At 41.1% G+C, this 20,626-nt stretch overlaps 1 protein-coding gene across 1 annotated transcript; it reads right to left on the bottom strand.

The window, feature by feature from the left end:
• Window positions 1-1,566: 1,566 nt before the first annotated feature.
• STARD6 (StAR related lipid transfer domain containing 6) lies at window positions 1,567-20,456 on the bottom strand. Its single transcript, XM_060761273.2, has 7 exons — window positions 20,291-20,456; window positions 15,660-15,752; window positions 13,812-13,861; window positions 7,796-7,922; window positions 6,360-6,477; window positions 4,181-4,274; window positions 1,567-2,763 (listed from the first exon to the last, which is right to left on the bottom strand). The coding sequence occupies exons 2-7, from the start codon at window positions 15,750-15,752 to the stop codon at window positions 2,595-2,597; spliced, it is 651 nt and encodes a 216-aa protein (XP_060617256.2). The 5' UTR covers window positions 20,291-20,456; the 3' UTR covers window positions 1,567-2,594.
• Window positions 20,457-20,626: the final 170 nt, after the last annotated feature.

Here is a 20,626-nt window from a genome sequence, read left to right as displayed (position 1 = left end):
TCAATGGCTTGAAAATATCTACATCCCCACCCCACATCCTAAAAAAAAATCCAAAAAGCAAGCCTTGATTTTGCCATTTTATATAAGGGGCATCGTGTTACTACACAATTTTATATAGTAGAACTTGAGCTTCCATAGATTTTGGTATCCACAAAGGATCTGGAACCAACCCCCAATGAAAACCAAGGTACACCTGTAACTGGGCATGCAGAGTAAGTGGCCACATGCTCTCTTTCAGGACTAAAAATAATGCCTTTGAACTAAATTCCTGCACATGTTAAAAGTAGCATGATGTCTCATGCATCTCCCAAAGGGCACAGTGCAGCTTTAGTGGGGTTATGCTTCATTCTGGAATGATAATGAGACCTTCACCATTGTGGTAGAAGCTGTTTTGATTCCATGTTCTGGTTGGAGCAAAAAAATGTTGCTGTGGGGTTTCTTCTGGAAACTTATGATGGACATGCCCAACTCATTGGATTTAATTCCTTCAAGGTCCCAACAGTAGAAACTGCTTACTTTTATAGAGTGGGGTGAGCAACTTTTGACATCTTTTTGGACTGCAGCTCCCATAATTCCCCATCACTAACTAAGATGGATAGGGCTGCTGGACATTGTAAGACAGCTTCCAATTCATTTTACAGTAAAACCAGAGTGTACAAGTGCATATTTAGAAATAGGTGTGCATGCCTGGGATAGCTGAATAGACTGGACATCCTGTTTCCTTTAGTAATCTTTAGAAACTTGCGGGGGTTTTTTCTCATGGAGATTGCAGAAGCCAACTCAGGTCCATGCTCCTCAGCTTTTCTCAGAAGCTTTTCTCAGAAGTAAGTTAGAGCAATGGGTCTCAACCTGGAGTTCCCAGATGTTTTTGGCCAACAACTCCCAGAAATCCCAGCCAGTTTACCAGCCGTTAGGATTTCTGTAAGTTGAAGGCCAAAAACATCTGGGAACCCCTGGTTGAGAACCACTGTCTTAGAGGAAGGAGGGTGGGGGAAATAGCTCTCTCCAGAGCGCTTTTGTCCACCCGTGACTAGTCCAGACTACCCTGGACCATGCTTTTAAAATAGACTGCAAGTTTCTCATCACAATGCCTTGTTCAACATTTTCAGATTGAAAAAACAAACCCATTCGAAGTGGATTTCTGGCCACTATGAACTCAAACACTGTCTCCTTAGGCCTAATCACACTAGAGAATGACTCCACTTTAAATCCAATTGCTGCCTCCTGCAGAATTCTGGGGTTTGTAGTTTAGGGAGGGGCCTTTAACAGCTTCACTAAACTATAAACCCTAGATTTCTGCAGGAGGCTGAAACCAGATTTAAAGTGGATTCATTCTCTAGTGTGATACAGTTTCTAGTGTCCTTATCCAACACGTATAACAACTATACCATACTAACTCTCCTTACAGCCTTAATTCAGTTATATACAGTGGGGAAGGGACTAATTTATCCTTTGCTGATAGTGTTCCAGTTAGTTGCACTTCTCTTTTTATGATGAAAAGGGTACTTCATCACCTGCTACATCCCTTTTCTTTTTGGGGGGTGGCTGAAGTTTGATTATGCATGCCATTGTTACTAGACAATAAGAGGAAATCCTTTTTGGCCTTAAAGTCCAAATGAATTTCAGGCATCAGGAAATGGGGTCATATCCTATAATGGAATATGACCCCATATTCCATTATAGGAGGAGCCATCTTGCTCCTGGTACCCTCCTCCCCTTTTGATAGATGTCACCTTATTCTCACATACAGATAAACACTCATGTCACATTTGCTCCTGGTAAGAGTCTCCACACAGGCGATAATCCAGTTTTTCATATCTTCCTTTGGCAACCATGGAAAATTCTTATTCTCAATAACTGAGATCAGATATGTAGGAGATAAGCCTTTGGAACTAGGGTCCCCTCTTCCATGGTGGACTGAAGGATTACTCACATCTGGAATAAAGGATGTGATAAGCTCCTCCGACTCCAACCGCTTTGAGTCCCCCTCGGGGTGAGAAAAGCAGTATACAAATACTGTAAATAAATAAAATTTCACATGGTCGTCTATCATGCCAGCATACATTCCGTTTTCTGGCTGATTTGCTCTGTCTTGACTAATCAAAAGCTCCAATACCTACAAAAGCCTCCTGTCTTGATAACCCTTTGATGGTAATACATGGAAGTGGGAAACAGCCATTACACAGAACTGTCTCCATTTTATTCCTGACTGTGGTTGGAATCACAATAGCTGCTTTCTGCCTTGTAGGGTGGCAACTATATAAATGCTGACCTCAGGACATTTCTGTGAGCGAAAAACCTCTGAATCTCCCAGTTGTATCAATTATTAATTCCACTCTTGAGAATGTTGTCAACCAAACAGATTAAATATCTATCTTTTACTCTGAAAGTCTAAAGAAAATGGTGGATCCATCTTGTGCCATCTCTTTAGCATTTCTTTGGCTGTGTTTAATGACAGAGTGGCAAATGGGATGAAACTCTGGTCAGATGCAATGTGTCAGCTCACGTGTTTTCCACACTGGCTCCACTGGATGTACTTGATTCTTTACATTGGGAAAAAGTGGTAACAACTTTATATTGCAAACAATCCCCTTTCAAGTAGGCTTTGCTGGCACACTTGCCCTCCGTGCTCTAAGTCCAGCTCTGCAGTCTGTGATGAAGTTTATGAGAGTTGTAGGCATAACAGTGTTTATCAGGGAAGGCATTAACAGCCCTCCTAAATCCACCTGCAGGATTGCCACAAATTTGGTGTGGTTAGGGTTCCTGAAAGAAAAGAATTGCAATTCGTAAATAGAAGGTCCAAAGCAACACCCACAGTCCCTAGAATCAAATGTGTTACTGTGAAATTGATGTTAACATGGGCATTCTCTTGGTTAATTCCTGAATTTACATTTCTTAAATCATTATGCAAATCTTCCTAAATTTTGTTTCCACCTGTAACAGTGAAGAGTTTTACTGTTTTCCTCGCTGCAAGAAAGACTCCAAAAACTCAATAATTTTGAGAACTATTCAAAATTTGGCACTTTTTTTTTTGTCGTATCAGGAGTGACTGCAAGTCGCTCCTGGTGTGAGAGAATTGGCCGTCGGCAAGGACATTGCCCAGGGGACGCCTGGATATTTGATGTTTTTATCATCCTTGTGGGAGGCTTCTCTCATGTCCCTGCATGAGGAGCTGGAGCTGATAGAGGGAGCTCATCCGCCTCTCCCCTGATTCAAACCTACAACCTGTCGGGGTCTTCAGTTCTGCCAGCATAGGGGTATAACCCACTGCACCACCGAGGGCTCTTAACCCTGGGCACACACACATGTAGAAAAGTGAATTTTCTGTGAAGGAATGTTTCCTGTGCAGGTAGTAATGCTCCTGGGCAAATAATTACATTTTCTTCATCAAACAGAATTATCTTCATTAAATTTTCTTGGCCTTTGGGTACCCTCATTTCCATCACATAGTGTGATATGTTCCAATATTCTTTCCTCCCCTAGTTTCAACTACATTAGATCCAGCAGATCCACAGATCCACTGTTTAATAGTGATTCAATGTATCAGTAAAAGCAATGAGTTTGCTCTACCTGGGATATATTTTCATTAACACAATCTTCAGAAATGGGGCTACAAAGTGGAGTCCACAACATGCAAGTGTGGAGATGAGCAAGCCACAGACCACTTACTACAATACAGCCTGTGCCCTGCCACATGCACAATGGAAGACTTGCTTACAGCCACACCAGAGACACTCCAAGTGGTCAACTTCCAATCAAAGGACAATGTATAATGCCAAATTTTTAACTTTGTGTTTTCTAAATACATTATAAATGTACCCTCATTTCACTTCTAACATGATAAATAATACATAAATATTATACCCAGCCAGTAAATTGGTTTTTGCAACTGCACCGAACCAGATTTGGGAAACCATTGTTTGATCCTGGTTTGCGGGGTTCACACAAATTGTGCTTTTGTCTTTTTGGATGTAATGATGTGTTATGATTTCCAAACAAACAAACAAAAAAAAAACCCTGAGGAAATTAATTTAAATTGAGCATGGGAAGAAAGAAACATGGGAATATGTGTCAAATGGCTCACTGTGTAATACATTATAGGAAGCAACTCAGTTATGAAAGAGTTTTTTTTGTTTCCATGTTTGTCATTTACTGCAATAAAGGCTCTAAAAATACTTACCCAGGATAGGGAGAACATGCATAACCAGAAGGATAGTTGCTACCACGGGTATATTTTGGACATGCAGGATAGTCTGGATGATTGATGCTAACAGCTTTAATGTGACAAAACAAAAGGAAATTAAATACCATTCAAACAGCAAGTTTGTTTTCTTGGGCAGATGTAAAACACACAGAATTATACGAGGATTCCAAATATCATCATATTCCATTTGAATCTCTCCTGTGTTTTTCCCCTCTGTCTTCATTCAAACTACCACTCTGCAAATCCATCGAGGAAGCAAAAACCACATAGATACATCATGCATTTTGAGCAAGCATGAAATTCAGTTTTCTCCAGAATCATCCATAACCAAAATCGATTTAAGTCTATCAGCCACTTTCCTAAGCATTTAAAAATAAGTATATTCATCTAAATCAGTGGTTCTTAACCTGTGGGCAATTAACCACCAGTGGGCCACGAGAACGGAAATCTGGTCCATGAGCCTCCTTCCTCTTTATTTTATTTTCGCTCCTTTTTCGCCACCTGCCATTCCGACCCTGTCGCTGACCATGGCATATGTTTTGTATCAGAAACTAGAGCTGATGTGGTCTGTCCAATTCAGTTTTCTGAATCAGCACGCTAAACTGAATCTAAAGTTGACCAAAAACTGATTCATAACCCTTTTGGTATTAATGTTGGAGAGTGGTCCCTGGTCAAGTAGTCCCTGGACAAAAAAAGGTTTGGAACTACTGATCTAAATCTATCAATTATTTAAATCTATCTCGCACTTCTAGAGTATTGCTTAAAAAATTGAATTGTTTGTATCTACCTACCGGACAACACTCTCAGAATAGTTTACAAACAGAAATACAAAACAGTAAAATCACAAATATTATCATAAAAACCAATAAAGTGGTCAAAAAGGAATAAAAATGATCAAATAATATAAGATTTTAGAATTAGAAAATGCTCTTAAAGTCCATTGCCATTGTGGGAGTACTCCTGAGAATGAATGAAAATAGTATTTGCAAATAGTCAATATATATATATAACCAAGAAGTGGGTTTTTTAGTGTTGAGAAAGCATAATAAGAACCCTGAACTAACAATAATCTTTTCAGTTCAGGATTTTTCTGTCCACAATTTGAACCTAGTGGATAGCATTTTCTGCTCAGGAAAAATGAATTCTGCACTGCTGGTTCATACATGGTTGATCTGCATAGGAACCAGCCTGTTCTGCTTCCTGTTCAAATTAACTGCATAAAAATCATATTTCTACTCAGAAATAACATTTTCTCTCTCTCCATGGAACATGCTGTTTACCATACAGAAAACAACCATGTACAAATTGGGTTGTTGTAGGTTTTCTCGGGCTATATGGCCATGGTCTAGAGGCATTTTCTCCTGACGTTTCACCTGCATCCATGGCAAACATCTTCAGAGGTAGTGGGGTCTGTTGGAAGTAGGAAAATGGGTTTATATATCTGTGGAATGACCAGGGTGGGACAAAGAACTTTTGTCTGATGGAGCTAGGTGTGAATGTTTCAACTGACCACTTTGATTAGCATTTAATGGCTTGGAAGTGCCGGGGGGCGGGGGTGGAATCTTTTGTTGAGAGGTGATGTGATGTGTCTGATTGTTTACTCTCATGTACAAATTTTACACGCAGTAAGTCCCAAAGTGCAAAAAGAAGAATATTGCTAAAAAAATTATTGCTTCCTTCAAGAGGAAATTTAGTGAACTCATTCCTGCTCCTGAAAAATGTTAAGATATTAAAATGATGTTAAGGGTCAGCCATAAACACTGGACAGTATCCGCAAGAATATTCAATCAAGGACTGAGAACCTCCCAGAAGATGAAAGTTTTACCCTGTGTTCTTCTGCCTCAAAATATGATATGAGTCCTAAGTATATGCATATATATTTTCCAATGGAAGGACATAAAGTCCATTTAGTAGTGTATGACCCTGGTATCTGTAGGACACACGTACCTGGATCTTCCCATGGATCTCTGAAACCATGGATAATAGCGAACTATATTTGACTATATTTGGGCCAGAATAATACCATTGAATTGGACTGGAGAACCTAAACGGACCCACAAATACTTCCAGAGATAAATATTTTTGAAATGTGGGTAAATGACCCACAGATGCTATTCATTTATTAACCCCAGCCCAGTGAATAATCATTACTTACAGTTGGTCGTCAGTAAATCTCCATCATACTTTTTAATATGCACCAGGGAGATAAAGTCTCTTGGTGATACCAATCCAAAGCCATAACTGTGTGTAATAACGTGAATAATGAAATTGTCCTATAATTTAACAATAAAAAGATTAAACTGTAAATGAAATGCTCTACAACAAATTTAAAAAGAGTAAGGGTGTCAGCCTTAAAACATTCTTGCTTCCATCAATGGAAGTTTCTTAAGGGGAGTTAAGGTTAAGCAAAATGACTACACGGGATGCTGGATTGCAAAGCAAAGCTGGTGTTTGTGTAGATGCAGGCAATCACTGGCTGAAATTACAATACAGAGAGTTCGTAAAACACTTACCTAGGAAGGCAACACATGTCCCTTCAGGACATTCTAGACTACAACTCCCATCAGACCCAACCAGAATGGCTAATTAAGAGGGGGTTGTAATCCAGTAACGGATTTAGCACCCTATATGTGCTATCTTTGTTGTATTACAAAGACACCTATACAATCTGGCCAGCAGGTTGAGGTCAAATACATTCTATTCTCAATTTTTGGCCTGGGAATCACTTTGGAGTGTAAGATAAAATCAAACTTGGGTAAAATAAAATCCAAAATATTCATCATTGTGCTAGCTTTAAGGTAAAGATAGGTAAAAGTAGTCCCCTGACATTAAGTCCAGTCATGTCTGACTCTGGGGCTAGCTTTATACAGCCAAAAATAAATTATGCTAGCTTCTATGATTATGTAATAAATTCAGGCAATTAGATCTATGTTTGTGTGTGCATGTGTCAATAAGGACTTAGCTTTACCTTTGGTGACAGTCTGGGAAATATGCTCTGGAATGTAAGGAAAAAGGTATGGCCAGTATACTAGAGGACACTAGAAGATGAATGATGATGATAAGCAGCAAAAATTATCAGGGTCCACCATGATTACTAAATAAAGATCCTTTGCATATAGATGATATAAAATTGTAGCCAAGAATCTCCATTTTAATTGGATAAGAAACAGTAAACACCTGAAATGTGATTTATGTAGATTGACCAGCTGACAGGTCTGAAAAGTGATCAAAAGGAGTTCATATAAAGCTCAGGTAAGACTGCCTCTGGGTAAGTCTGTACCATATGAAGAGAAGGGAATCCTGTGAACTTCAAGATATGATGTTCCTGATTTCCTGATAACCTTAAAATTTGCCCTGGTGAGGCTATAGGGGTGTTTTCACAGGTCATGGGTTCTGGTGATGTCAATAATCATGATACACAAAACATTAACAATGATTCCAGAGTACACTGTGTTTGTATGTGCTTTCAAATCACTAGTCGACTTTTGGTGATCCCATGAATTTCATAGGCAAGGGATATTTTTTCTCATAATATTTCAATGCACCGAATATTTCAGTATTCCAAAGTTCTCAATTAACTTACTGAATCACCTCATCAATTGTTTCCACTCTTTTGTATGACTGTACTGCCTTATCCCATTTGGAACGGTGCTCAGGAAGATATAGGAAGGGAAAGAGTTTAGCAGGTGGTGTTTCCACAAGTGCTTCAGCACGGTACCTAGAACACATATAGTAAAGTTATATGGTAGGAGGTGCTGAGAATTATCTATTATAAATCTTCTAAATCACTCATCCCTCACATAACTGATTTGCAGGAGAGTTGAGCATTTTTGAAGTAAGGAGAAAAGATGTGACCAACAAACCAGTCACACATAGCTAATATATTTGATAAATGATACTTGAAACAACCTGAAAGAAGTTGGCAACCTTCAGCTGCAGCCTTCAAGATATTCATTCTAATATTCAATCACAATCTACCTTCCCCTACCTTAAAATAACTGGACTTAGACATATGCTCTAGGATAGTGGTTCTCAACCTGTGGGTCCCCAGATGTTTTGGCCTACAACTCCCAGAAATCTCAGCCAGTTTACCAGCTGTTAGGATTTCTGGGAGTTGAAGGCCAAAACATCTGGAGATCCACAGGTTGAGAACCACTGCTCCAGGAAAATAAGTTTGTCCCCTTCTCTACATTACAGTCCTTGATGTATTTCAGGAATTGTATCACCCCCTCAACCTTGTCTTCACTAAGCTGAATATGCTCATTTCCCATAATCTGTCCTCAGATGTTTTGTTCTCCATACATCTTATCATCCTCATTGTCCTTATCTGAACTTGCTCTAACTTTTCTTACAATGAGATGCCCAGAACTGAATTAAATGCTCCACGTGAGGTCAGACAAGTGCAGAATAAACTTGGAAACAATGGTTCTGTTAACTGTGCCTCTAGATTCAAATCCAGGAGGGCCACAGAATCCTGTGTCACCTTGGATTACCTTGCAAGGGCCCATAGGCTTGTTCCTTGTGTTTGCTTTTTACTTCTTTGTATAACTGATAAAAATGGTTTTCCCCCCACAATGCTTGAGTCCTTATGATTCCTATCTATGTGAATGATTAACAAAAAAAAACAAACAAAAAAAACAAACATTTCTCTTTGTTGATTATCCTAGAACATTAAGTTCAGTTAAAAGGAAATAATGGAAAGAAAAGTGTATGTGTATGTATGTGTGTATGTGTGTGTGTGTGTGTGTGTATTAGGGCTGGGTGGTTTCGTTTCGTTAATTCATTAAAAAATTCGTTAATTTTTCAATTACAAAACGATAACGAACCAGTCTGGAGCAATTTTTAAAAAAAACGAATTTTTAAATCGTTTCGTAAATGTTTTGTATTTCGTTATTGTATTCATTTCGTTATTGTTTTGAGGTCGTTTCGTTATTATTTCCGCATGTCTGGGGCAAGTTTTATAGCTGTTTTTGGTTTTCTAAGGGTTTTTATAGTTGTTTTTGGTTTAATTAAGCTTCAGAAGTGCCCCCTGTCCCATTTGGAGGTTTTTTAGCGTATTGCGCGGTCGCGTCCGCCATTAACGAATCGATTCATTATTGTTTCGGAAATCAATTCGTTATTGTTTTGTAATTTTTTCACATTTACGAAATTTCGTAAATATTGAACTTTTTTAAAGGAAAATTTTGTAATTATTTTAAATAACGAAACGCAAAAACCCCCAAAAAACGAATCGATTTTAGAAACAATTTTTTCCATTGTTACCCATGCCTAGTATATATATATATATATATGGCTTGGGCTGATACGATCTAAAAGACCATACCACTCTGTATAAACCTGCTCTAATTTTAAGAACTTTAAAGTGAAGACTTTCTCTCGGTCCCACCACCATCACAGGGACACTTTGTAAGGGCCCAGGACAGAGCCTTCTCTGTAGCAGCTCCTATATTGCTCCTAGATGTGGTTGCCTAAAGAAAGCCTCCAGAAGGGAGGTTTGGTTGGTGCTCTCCCCACTTTCCTTTCCCTGGCATACGAAAAGTTTCTTATTTTGGTCTCCTGCCATTTCACACAATTCAGTTGTTCACCATTTTATATAAGGGGCACCATTTTACTATGCCATTGTATATAATGGGACCTAACCATCCATGAATTTTGGTTTCTACAGAGAATCCTTCAACCAAACCTCAGTGGATGCCAGGGGACCATTGTACCCTTTAAGCCACCCAAGAGGAACAAACTGCATCGTGCTAGTTCTCTATGATGCCAGTTCATGCCAACCTTGACTGCCTTTGTCTAATGACAAAGCTTGGCATAATTCAATTTACACCTTTCAGTTCATAGAATCAAAGAGTTGGAAGAGACCTCATGGGCCATCCAGTCCAACCCCCTGCCAAGAAGCAGGAATATTGCATTCAAATCACCCCTGACAAATGGCCATCCAGCCTCTGCTTAAAAGCTTCCAAAGAAGGAGCCTCCACCACACTCCGGGGCAGAGAGTTCCACTGCTGAACGGCTCTCACAGTCAGGAAGTTCTTCCTAATGTTCAGATGGAATCTCCTCTCTTGTAGTTTGAAGCCATTGTTCCGCGTCCTAGTCTCCAAGGAAGCAGAAAACAAACTTGCTCCCTCCTCCCTGTGGCTTCCTCTCACATATTTATACATGGCTATCATATCTCCTCTCAGCCTTCTCTTCTTCAGGCTAAACATGCCCAGTTCCCTAAGCCGCTCCTCATAGGGCTTGTTCTCCAGACCCTTGATCATTTTAGTCGCCCTCCTCTGGACACTTTCCAGCTTGTCAACATCTCTCTTGAATTGTGGTGCCCAGAACTGGACACAATATTCCAGATGTGGTCTAACCAAAGCAGAATAGAGGGGTAGCATTACTTCCTTAGATCTAGACACTATGCTTCTATTGATGCAGGCCAAAATCCCATTGGCTTTTTTTGCCGCCACATCACATTGTTGGCTCATGTTTAACTTGTTGTCCACGAGGACTCCAAGATCTTTTTCACACGTACTGCTCTCGAGCCAGGCGTCCCCCATTCTGTATTTTTGCATTTCATTTTTTCTGCCAAAGTGGAGTATCTTGCATTTGTCACTGTTGAACTTCATTTTGTTAGTTTTGGCCCATCTCTCTAATCTGTCAAGATCGTTTTGAATTCTGCTCCTGTCCTCTGGACTATTGGCTATCCCTCCCAATTTGGTGTCGTCTGCAAACTTGATGATCATGCCTTCTAGCCCTTCATCTAAGTCATTAATAAAGATGTTGAACAGGACCGGGCCCAGGACGGAACCCTGCGGCACTCCGCTCGTCACTTCTTTCCAAGATGAAGAGGAAGCATTAGTGAGCACTCTCTGTGTTCGTCCACTTAACCAATTACAGATCCACCTCACCGTAGTTTTGCCTAGCCCACATTGGACTAGTTTCCTTGCCAGAAGGTCATGGGGGACCTTGTCGAAGGCCTTACTGAAATCCAGGTACGCCACATCCACGGCATTCCCCGCATCTACCCAGCTTGTAGCTCTATCGAAGAAAGAGATCAGATTAGTCTGGCATGACTTGCTTTTGATAAATCCATGTTGACTATTAGCGATGACTGCATTTGTTTCTAAGTGTTTGCAGACCACTTCCTTAACAATCTTTTCCAGAATCTTGCCCGGTATCGACGTGAGGCTGACCGGACGGTAGTTGTTTGGGTCGTCCTTTTTTCCCTTCTTGAAGATTGGGACCACATTGGCCCTCCTCCAATCTGCTGGAACTTCTCCCGTTCTCCAAGAACTCTCAAAGATGGTTGCCAATGGTTCCGAAATGACTTCCGCTAGTTCCTTCAATACTCTGGGGTGTAGTTGATCTGGCCCTGGGGACTTGAACTCATTAAGAGCGGCCAGGTATTCCTGGACGACTTCTTTCCCAATTTGGGGTTGGATGTCCTCCAATCCCTCATCCACTCCATCTTGCTGAGGTTGAAGACTCTCTTTTTGTGAGAAGACCGAGGCAAAGAAGGCATTAAGTAGTTCTGCCTTTTCCCTGTCCCCTGTCAGCATTGCCCCATCTTCTCCTCGAAGAGGTCCTATCGCCTCCTTGTTTTTCCTTTTTCTACTGACATAAGAATAGAAGCCCTTTTTATTGTTTTTAATGTCCCTGGCAAGTCTGAGCTCGTTTTTTGCTTTAGCCTTGCGGACCTTTTCCCTACAGGTGTTGGCTATTTGTTTGAATTCTTCTTTGGTGATTTCTCCCTTTTTCCACTTCTTGTGCATGTCTCTTTTGTGTCTTAGCACAGTTAGAAGTTCTTTGGACATCCATTCTGGCTTCTTTGCACTTGTCCTATTTTTTCTCTTTGTTGGCACGGTTTGCAATTGCGCCTTGAGTATTTCACTCTTGAGAAATTCCCATCCATCCATAGCTCCCTTGTCTTTTAGTATCTGTGTCCACTGAATGCTGCTCAGCATTTCCTTCATTTTTTGGAAATCAGCTCTCCTAAAGTCCAAAATGCGGGTTTGACTTGTCTTAGTTTCGGCCTTCCTTTGTACCTCAAATTGCAGGAGCACATGGTCACTTGCCCCTAAGGATCCTACCACTTCGACCGCATCGATCAGGTCCTCCGCATTTGTTAGGATGAGATCAAGAGTAGCCAATCCCCTTGTTGCCTCTTCTACCTTCTGGACCATGAAATTGTCTGCAAGGCAAGCGAGGAATTTGTTGGACCTTGTACTCTTGGCCGAGTTTGTTTTCCAGCAAATATCGGGATAGTTGAAATCGCCCATGACTACTACATCTCTTTTCTGTGCCTGTTTGGTCAACTGTTGGCAGAAGACTTCATCAAGATCTTCCTCCTGGCTTGGGGGTCTGTAGTAGACGCCTACAACGACATCTTTTTGAGTCCCAGTTCCCTTGATTCTTATCCAGATGATTTCAAGCTGGTTTCCCAGATTGCTGTCTTGAATTTCTTGTGCAGCATAAGAGTTTTTGATATATAAGGCTACTCCGCCTCCTCTCCCCTTTGTTCGGTTTCTGTGAAAGAGGTTATACCCCTCGATATCTACATTCCAGCGATAGGAGTCATCCCACCAGGTTTCAGTGATGGCTATGATATCATATTTGTGGTGTTGTGCTAGAAGTTGGAGTTCGTCTTGTTTATTTCCCATGCTCTGTGCATTAGTGTAAAGACATGTGAGCCCCTGGGATCTTCCCTTGAGCTGTTTAATTGGTATTATTGTGCTTTTGGTACGTGGTCCTTGTTGTGTTTGTGCAGCCCTCCGTTTAGCCTTCTGGCGATTCCCAGACATTATGGGTAAAGTAGTGTTCGCAAGGCTGTTGTCCCCCTCCCCCGGTGGACCTAGTTTAAAGTGCGTCTAATGAGGTTTGCGAGTCTGTGAGCAAAAAAGTGTTTTCCTACTTGTGTGAGATGCACCCCATCCCTTGCCAGTAGGCCATCCTCCTGGAATAGCAGGCCATGGTCGAGGAAGCCAAAGCGTTCCTCCTGACACCATTTTCTAAGCCAGTCATTGACCTGTACTATTTTTCTGCCTCTTGTGGGTCCGTGTCTTACAACAGGGAGGAGGGATGAAAAGACCACCTGTACATTACATTCTTTTAGCATTGCTCCTAGAGCTCGAAAATCATTTGTGATCTTTTGAAACGTATGCCTTGCAGTATCATTGGTTCCTACATGAATCAACATGAGGGGAGGACGGTGATAGGGCTTGAGGAGCCTGGTGAGCCTCTGAGTGATATGGTATATTTTTGCCCCCGGTAGGCAGCATATTTCTCGAGCCATCCCATCTGGTCTGGAAATGACAGCTTCCGTTCCTCTAAGGAGGGAGTCGCCTACTACCAAGACCTGTTTACTTTCAGGAATGACAGCGCCCCTTTTGTGCAATGTAGTGTGTAGGTCTCCAGAAAAGTGATCCTGTTGGTGTGAATTGTGTAGGTGAAAAGTGTTGTCCTCCTCCTCTACATCCCCGGTGCATTCGTCAAGGACAATCCATTGAGATTCGTCCGAGAGCCTATGGTTCTCCTGGCATAATAAAGTATCATCACATTTAAAATGTATTTATTTTGGATAAAATACTATATATACATGTAAAGCAAACCATTATATACTTACAGCATTCCTTCAAAGTCTTCTGAAGGTGTTGACCACACGCTAATATTTTTCTCAAGGTGACAATAAATGAAAGAAAACAATAATTTGCTTTTGAAATCATCATTTTTAAAGGTAAAAGTAGCAATATACTACTAGCACCCCACCCCTTACTTTTAACAGCTTATCCTATACAAAGTAAACTCCAATGAGTATCATGGAACTGATTTCTATGTAACTGAAACCAAACACTGAGGCTGTGTCTGTACCAGGAGAAAAACATGGGAGTAATCTAGGATGGAGCTGTTCTAGATACATCCCAAATGATTGCTTGGACAGTCAGCACGTTGGCACCAGTGTCCTGTCCTCTTGGAGGGTCACCATTGTTCTTTCACCACCCAAAAGCTGCTCATCAACAGAGTTTTGCTGGTGATGTCATTTCTGGTGAAGTCAAAACAGAACACTCTGCTAGGCGATCACTAGAACTGTCATTACCAGCAAGGCTCTGTGGGATGCTGCTTGCAACTGACGAAACAGAAGTCGGTCTTCTTAACATGTAGATACTGCATTACACCAGATCCACCTTGATCCAGCTGTTCAGGAAAGTCCTGATACAATATCAGGAGTTAATCCAGATTAACCTGAGGTTCTTCCTGTGCTGTATTAATGGATAGAAACAGCACTTCTGCAATGGATCCAACTATGTGTTGTATAGGCTGCCTGCAATGGGTTGGAAGAGTGTACAATTTGGCCAATATAAACTTGGGATTTGACAGGCTTTAAATGTTCCCAATCCCCTACTGCTTCCAAGTGAGCAGACAAACTGAAGTCCTTCCATTGTGGTCCATGCCTTAGTTACCTCTAGATTGGACTACTGTAATGCACTCTACGTGGGGCTACCCTTGAAGACGACCTGGAAATTACAACTTGTCCAACGTTCAGCAGCCAGATTAATAACTGGGGCAACTTACAAGGAGTGGTCAACCCCCCTGTTTAAGGAGCTCCACTGGATGCCGTTTATTTTCTGGTCCCAATTCAAGATGCAGGTTATCACCTATAAAGCCTTAAACAGTTTGGGACCCGCCTATCTTCGTGACCGTATCTCCCTCCATGAACCAACTTGGGTCCTCCGTTCTTCTGGAGAGGCCCTTCTTTCGCCCCTGCCAATTTCACAAACCTGCCTGGTAAGTGCAAGGGAGAAAGCTTTTTCCTCTGTGCCCCCCACCCCCGACTCTGGAACTCACTACTTGGAGAAATTAGGAAAGCTGCTACCCTAGAAACCTTCAAAAAGAACCTTAAAACCTAGCTTTTCCGCTGCGCTTTTGATGAATAGGTTTACATTCTCACACTATTGCTTAGCCTCAACATTTTGTCATTGGAGTACATGTCGTCCCCCCCACCCTTTGTGGGAAAGCTTGATTCCACAGCCTCCACTATAATGAGTCCTCCTCCGCAAATAATCTATCTCTTTCTTATCTCGCCTGAGTTTTAATCAGTTTTAATTAGTCTCTCTTTTAACCATTACATGTAGCCCGCCCATTGTCATTGTGATTGTGCCTATTGTAATTTTATATTGCTATATTTTCACATGTTTTATGTAATTATGTTGTTGTTTATTGTTTGCGTTTTCAGTTTTATTTTATTGTAATTTGTTGTTTGGGCTTGGCCTCATGTAAGCCGCTGGGGAGATAAAAATAAATAATGATGATGATGATGATTATTATTATTATTATTATTATTCTCTTTTTAAATGACAACTAAGAACACATTTTTGAGGACTAATTTAATTTCTTGTGGGCCAGTAGACAGATAGATTTGTCTTATTTTCAAAGCAGAGATAGATCAGAGAAGACAGAAATGCAATGTTCTTACTGTACATTTTTCCGCTTTCCATTCTGATGTATCTGCCTGGAAGTACGATAAGACTTTTTTAGAAACTTCTTCCCCAGTTTTCTTATAGTCCATCTATCTGAGAAGAGAGGAAAGTCACTGGTAAGTGGCGTGATATACCAGACAAAGAGGTCATAGAAAACAATGGGAATTCCATCTTTCCCTTCATTGCATAAAGCAAGTATCTTTGCTTTAATTTATCTTAATACTTTATGCAGTTGGTTTCTGTATTTTCAGTGTTCACTGTCCTATTACAGCATAGCCCAATCCGCAGTGCCTTGCCGAAGTATTTACACACGCAAATCTTTGGCTCTTCCAAGACACTTCTGATACCAAGCATTTTAGATAAGGTATATTCAACCTATGCTGTTTAGTTTTATATTTTATTAGATTTGGTATTAGGTGATGCTGAGGTTAGGTAATTTGTAATGCTATTTGTTTAAAAAAGTCATTGTTTGCTTTTGAATTTTATGAATGGTCCCATTAGAAAATGCATAAGGATATGGGTAAACTAAACTACAACTCCCATCATCATGATAATGATAAAGGGTCTGGAGAACAAGCCCTATGAGGAGTGGCTTAAGGAGCTGGGCATGTTTAGCCTGAAGAAAAGAAGGCTGAGAGGAGATATGATAGCCATGTATAAATATGTGAGAGGAAGCCACAGGGAGGAGGGAGCAAGCTTGTTTTCTTCTTCCTTGGAGACTAGGATGCGGAACAATGGCTTCAAACTACAAGAGAGGAGATTCCATCTGAACATGAGGAAGAACTTCCTGACTGTGAGAGCCATTCAGCAGTGGAACTCTTTGCCCCGAAGTGTGGTGGAGGCTCCTTCTTTGGAAGCTTTTAAACAGGGGCTGGATGGCCATCTGTCAGGGGTGATTTGAATGCAATATTCCTGCTTCTTGGCAGGGGGTTGGACTGGATGGCCCATGAGGTCTCTTCCAACTCTTTGATTCTATGATTCATCACAGATCCATCCTCTCCAAACACCGCCAACAGTTAAACTTGACCATGAGGGGTATGCGTGTCAAGTTTAGTCCAGATCAGCCATTGTTCTTTGGAGGTGGGTGAATTGTAATGTTTGTATATTTTAAATGGATGTGTGTTTTTTTGTTCAGTCGCTTTCAACTCTTTCTGATCTCCTGCACTAGCCCATGCCAGAGTTGTTAGCCGTGGCACTCCCAGATCCTTCAAGGTCGAGTCAGTCACTTCAAGGATAACATCCATCCATCCATCTTGCCCTTGGTTGGCCCCTCTTCCTTTTTCCTTCTATTTTCCCCAGAATTATTATCTTCCCCAAGGTATCCTGTCTTCTCATTATATAGTCAAAGTACTTCATCTTTGCCTCCTTTCTTCCAGTGAGCAGACGGGCATTATTTCCTGGAGTATGGACTGGTTTGATCTGCTTGCGGTCCAAGGCACTCTCAGAATTTTCCTCCAGCACCACAGCTCAAAAGCACCTATCTTCCTTCGCTCAGTCTTCCTTATGGTCCAGCTCTCGCATCCATATGTTACTGCAGGGAATACCACTGTTATAACTATGCAGAACTTTGTTGCCAGTATGATGTCTCTACTCTTCACTATTTTATCAAGAAGGGTCATTGCTCTCCTCCCAAGAAGTAAATGTCTCCTGATTTCCTGGCTGCAGTCTGCGTCTGTAAAAATCTTCACGGCTAGAAATGCAACGTCTATCACTGCCTCCACATTTTCTTCCTCTATTTGCAGTAATCAATCAGTCTGGTTGCCATCATCTTGGTTTTTTATGTTCAACTACAACCCAGCTTTTGCGCTTTCTTCTTTCACCTTGATTAAAAGGCTCCTCAGCTCCTCCTCGCTTTCGGCCATCAGAGTGGTGTCATCTGCATATCTGAGGTTGTTAATGTTTCTTCCAGCAATTTTCACCCCAGCTTTGCATTCATCAAGCCCCGCACATCGCATGATGTGTTCTGCATACAAGTTGAATAGGTAGAGTGAGAGTATACAACCCTGCCGTACGCCTTTCCCAATCTTGAACCAGTCTGTTGTTCCGTGGTCAGTCCTGACTGTTGCTACTTGGTCCTTGTACAGATTCCTCAGGAGAGAGACAAGGTGGCTTGGTATGCCCATCCCACCAAGAACTTGCCACAATTTATTATGATCCACACAGTCAAAGGCTTTAGAATAGTCAATGAAGCAGAAGTAGACGTTTTTCTGGAACTCCCTGCCTTTCTGCATTATCCAGCAGATATTGGCAATCTGGTCTCTTGTTCCTCTGCCTTTTCTAAACCAGAAAATGTACAACAATCCAATAAGTTAAAACTTTGGTAAACTTGATTAATCCTAGTTGTACTTCACATTAGGAGACAGACAAGGTGGCTTGGTCTCCTCATACCACCAAGCCCCGCATGTTGCATGATGTGTTCTGCATATAAATTGAATAGCCAGGGTGAGAGTATACAACCTTGCCATACTGGAATTGAACCAAACCTGGCACACAGTTCTCCCATGACCAACAGAAAATACTGGAAGGGTTTGTTGGGCAGTGTCCTTTGGTTTTGGAGTTGTAGTTCACCTACATCCAGAGATCACTGTGGACTCAAGCAATGATGGGTCTGTACCAAACTACATGAATACTCAGTATGCCCAAATGTGAACACTGGTGGAGTTTGGGGAAAATAGAATCTTGACATTTGGGAGTTGTAGTTGCTGGGATTTATAGTTCACCTACAATCACAGAGCATTCTGAACCCCACCAATGATAGAATTGGGCCAAACCTCCCACACAGAACCCCATGTGGGCCACAGCAACGCGTGGCAGGGGATGGCTAGTATACAATATATTTTATTAAAACATTATATACAATGGGACCATTCAGAAAATGAATTATATATATCTATATCTATACATATAGATATATATATATAGATATAGACAGACACACATATGTGTGTGTGCGTGACTTTTTCAAATAAATAGTATGACCAAATGTAGATAGATAGACAGACAGACACACATATGTGTGTGTGTGTGTGTGACTTTTTCAAATAAATAGTATGACCAAATGTAGATAGACACACATATGTGTGTGTGTGTGACTTTTTCAAATAAATAGTATGACCAAATGTAGATAGATAGACGGACAGACACACACGTGTGTGTGTGTGTGTGTGTGACTTTTTCAAATAAATAGTATGACCAAATGTAGATAGACAGACAGACACACACATGTGTGTGTGTGTGACTTTTTCAAATAAATAGTATGATCAAATGTAGATAGATAGACAGACAGACACACACACATGTGTGTGTGTGTGACTTTTTCAAATAAATAGTATGACCAAATGTAGATACATAGACAGACAGACACACATATGTGTGTGTGTGTGTGTGACTTTCAAATAAATAGTATGACCAAATGTAGAGATAGACAGACACACACACACACATATGTGTGTGTGACTTTTTCAAATAAATAGTATGATCAAATGTAGATAGACAGACAGACACACATGTGTGTGTGACTTTTTCAAATAAATAGTATGATCAAATGTAGATAGACAGACACACGTGTGACTTTTTCAAATAAATAGTATGACCAAATGTAGATAGATAGACAGACAGACACACATATGTGTGTGTGTGACTTTTTCAAATAAATAGTATGACCAAATGTAGATAGACAGACACACACGTGTGTGTGTGTGACTTTTTCAAATAAATAGTATGACCAAATGTAGATAGACAGACACACACGTGTGTGTGTGTGACTTTTTCAAATAAATAGTATGACCAAATGTAGATAGATAGACAGGCAGACACACGTGTGTGTGTGTGACTTTTTCAAATAAATAGTATGACCAAATGTAGATAGACAGACACACACGTGTGTGTGTGTGACTTTTTCAAATAAATAGTATGACCAAATGTAGATAGATAGACAGACAGACACACATATGTGTGTGTGTGACTTTTTCAAATAAATAGTATGACCAAATGTAGATAGACAGACACACACGTGTGTGTGTGTGACTTTTTCAAATAAATAGTATGACCAAATGTAGATAGACAGACACACACGTGTGTGTGTGTGACTTTTTCAAATAAATAGTATGACCAAATGTAGATAGATAGACAGGCAGACACACGTGTGTGTGTGTGACTTTTTCAAATAAATAGTATGACCAAATGTAGATAGACAGACACACACGTGTGTGTGTGTGACTTTTTCAAATAAATAGTATGACCAAATGTAGATAGATAGACAGACAGACACACATATGTGTGTGTGTGACTTTTTCAAATAAATAGTATGACCAAATGTAGATAGACAGACACACACGTGTGTGTGTGTGACTTTTTCAAATAAATAGTATGACCAAATGTAGATAGATAGACAGGCAGACACACATGTGTGTGTGTGTGACTTTTTCAAATAAATAGTATGACCAAATGACTCGAGTTTGTTAATTTTCCCTATGTATGGAAACTTTTGGGACACCTTGATACTGGTGATAAAGACTAATGAGATAAGACTTTCTTTTCTTTCCCCCCATCACTCCCTCCTTTTAGGGCTGGATCCATTCAATAGGGGCCTCGAGGGAGGAGGATACAGTTCTGCCCCCCTCTCCACCTGAGAGCTCCTTCTGGCTGCATCCCTCCTTCTCCTCCTTCTGCCTGCAACTCCTCCTTCTCAACAGTGGGGGCGGTGTGGCGCGGCTTGGAAGCATTGTGATGCCGGACCTTGTCGCGCCCGCAATAGAGAGAGCGCCAGAACGCTCGCTGATGCCTAACGTCACCTCGCCGCGTCCAACTGCGCACGCGCGTGAGCAGGCGGAAGCCGGAGCGCTACCTGGGAGAGCGGAGGCGCGCATGCTCAGTCGCGTCTTGCCTCTGGGAGAGCGGAGGTGCGCATGCTCAGTCGCGTCCTGCCTCTGGGAGAGCGGAGGTGCGCATGCTCAGTCGCGTC

This window comes from Anolis sagrei, chromosome 2 (genome assembly GCF_037176765.1).
Source record: "Anolis sagrei isolate rAnoSag1 chromosome 2, rAnoSag1.mat, whole genome shotgun sequence".
Lineage (NCBI taxonomy): Eukaryota > Metazoa > Chordata > Lepidosauria > Squamata > Dactyloidae > Anolis > Anolis sagrei.
This window is presented reverse-complemented; position numbering and strand designations above follow the sequence as displayed.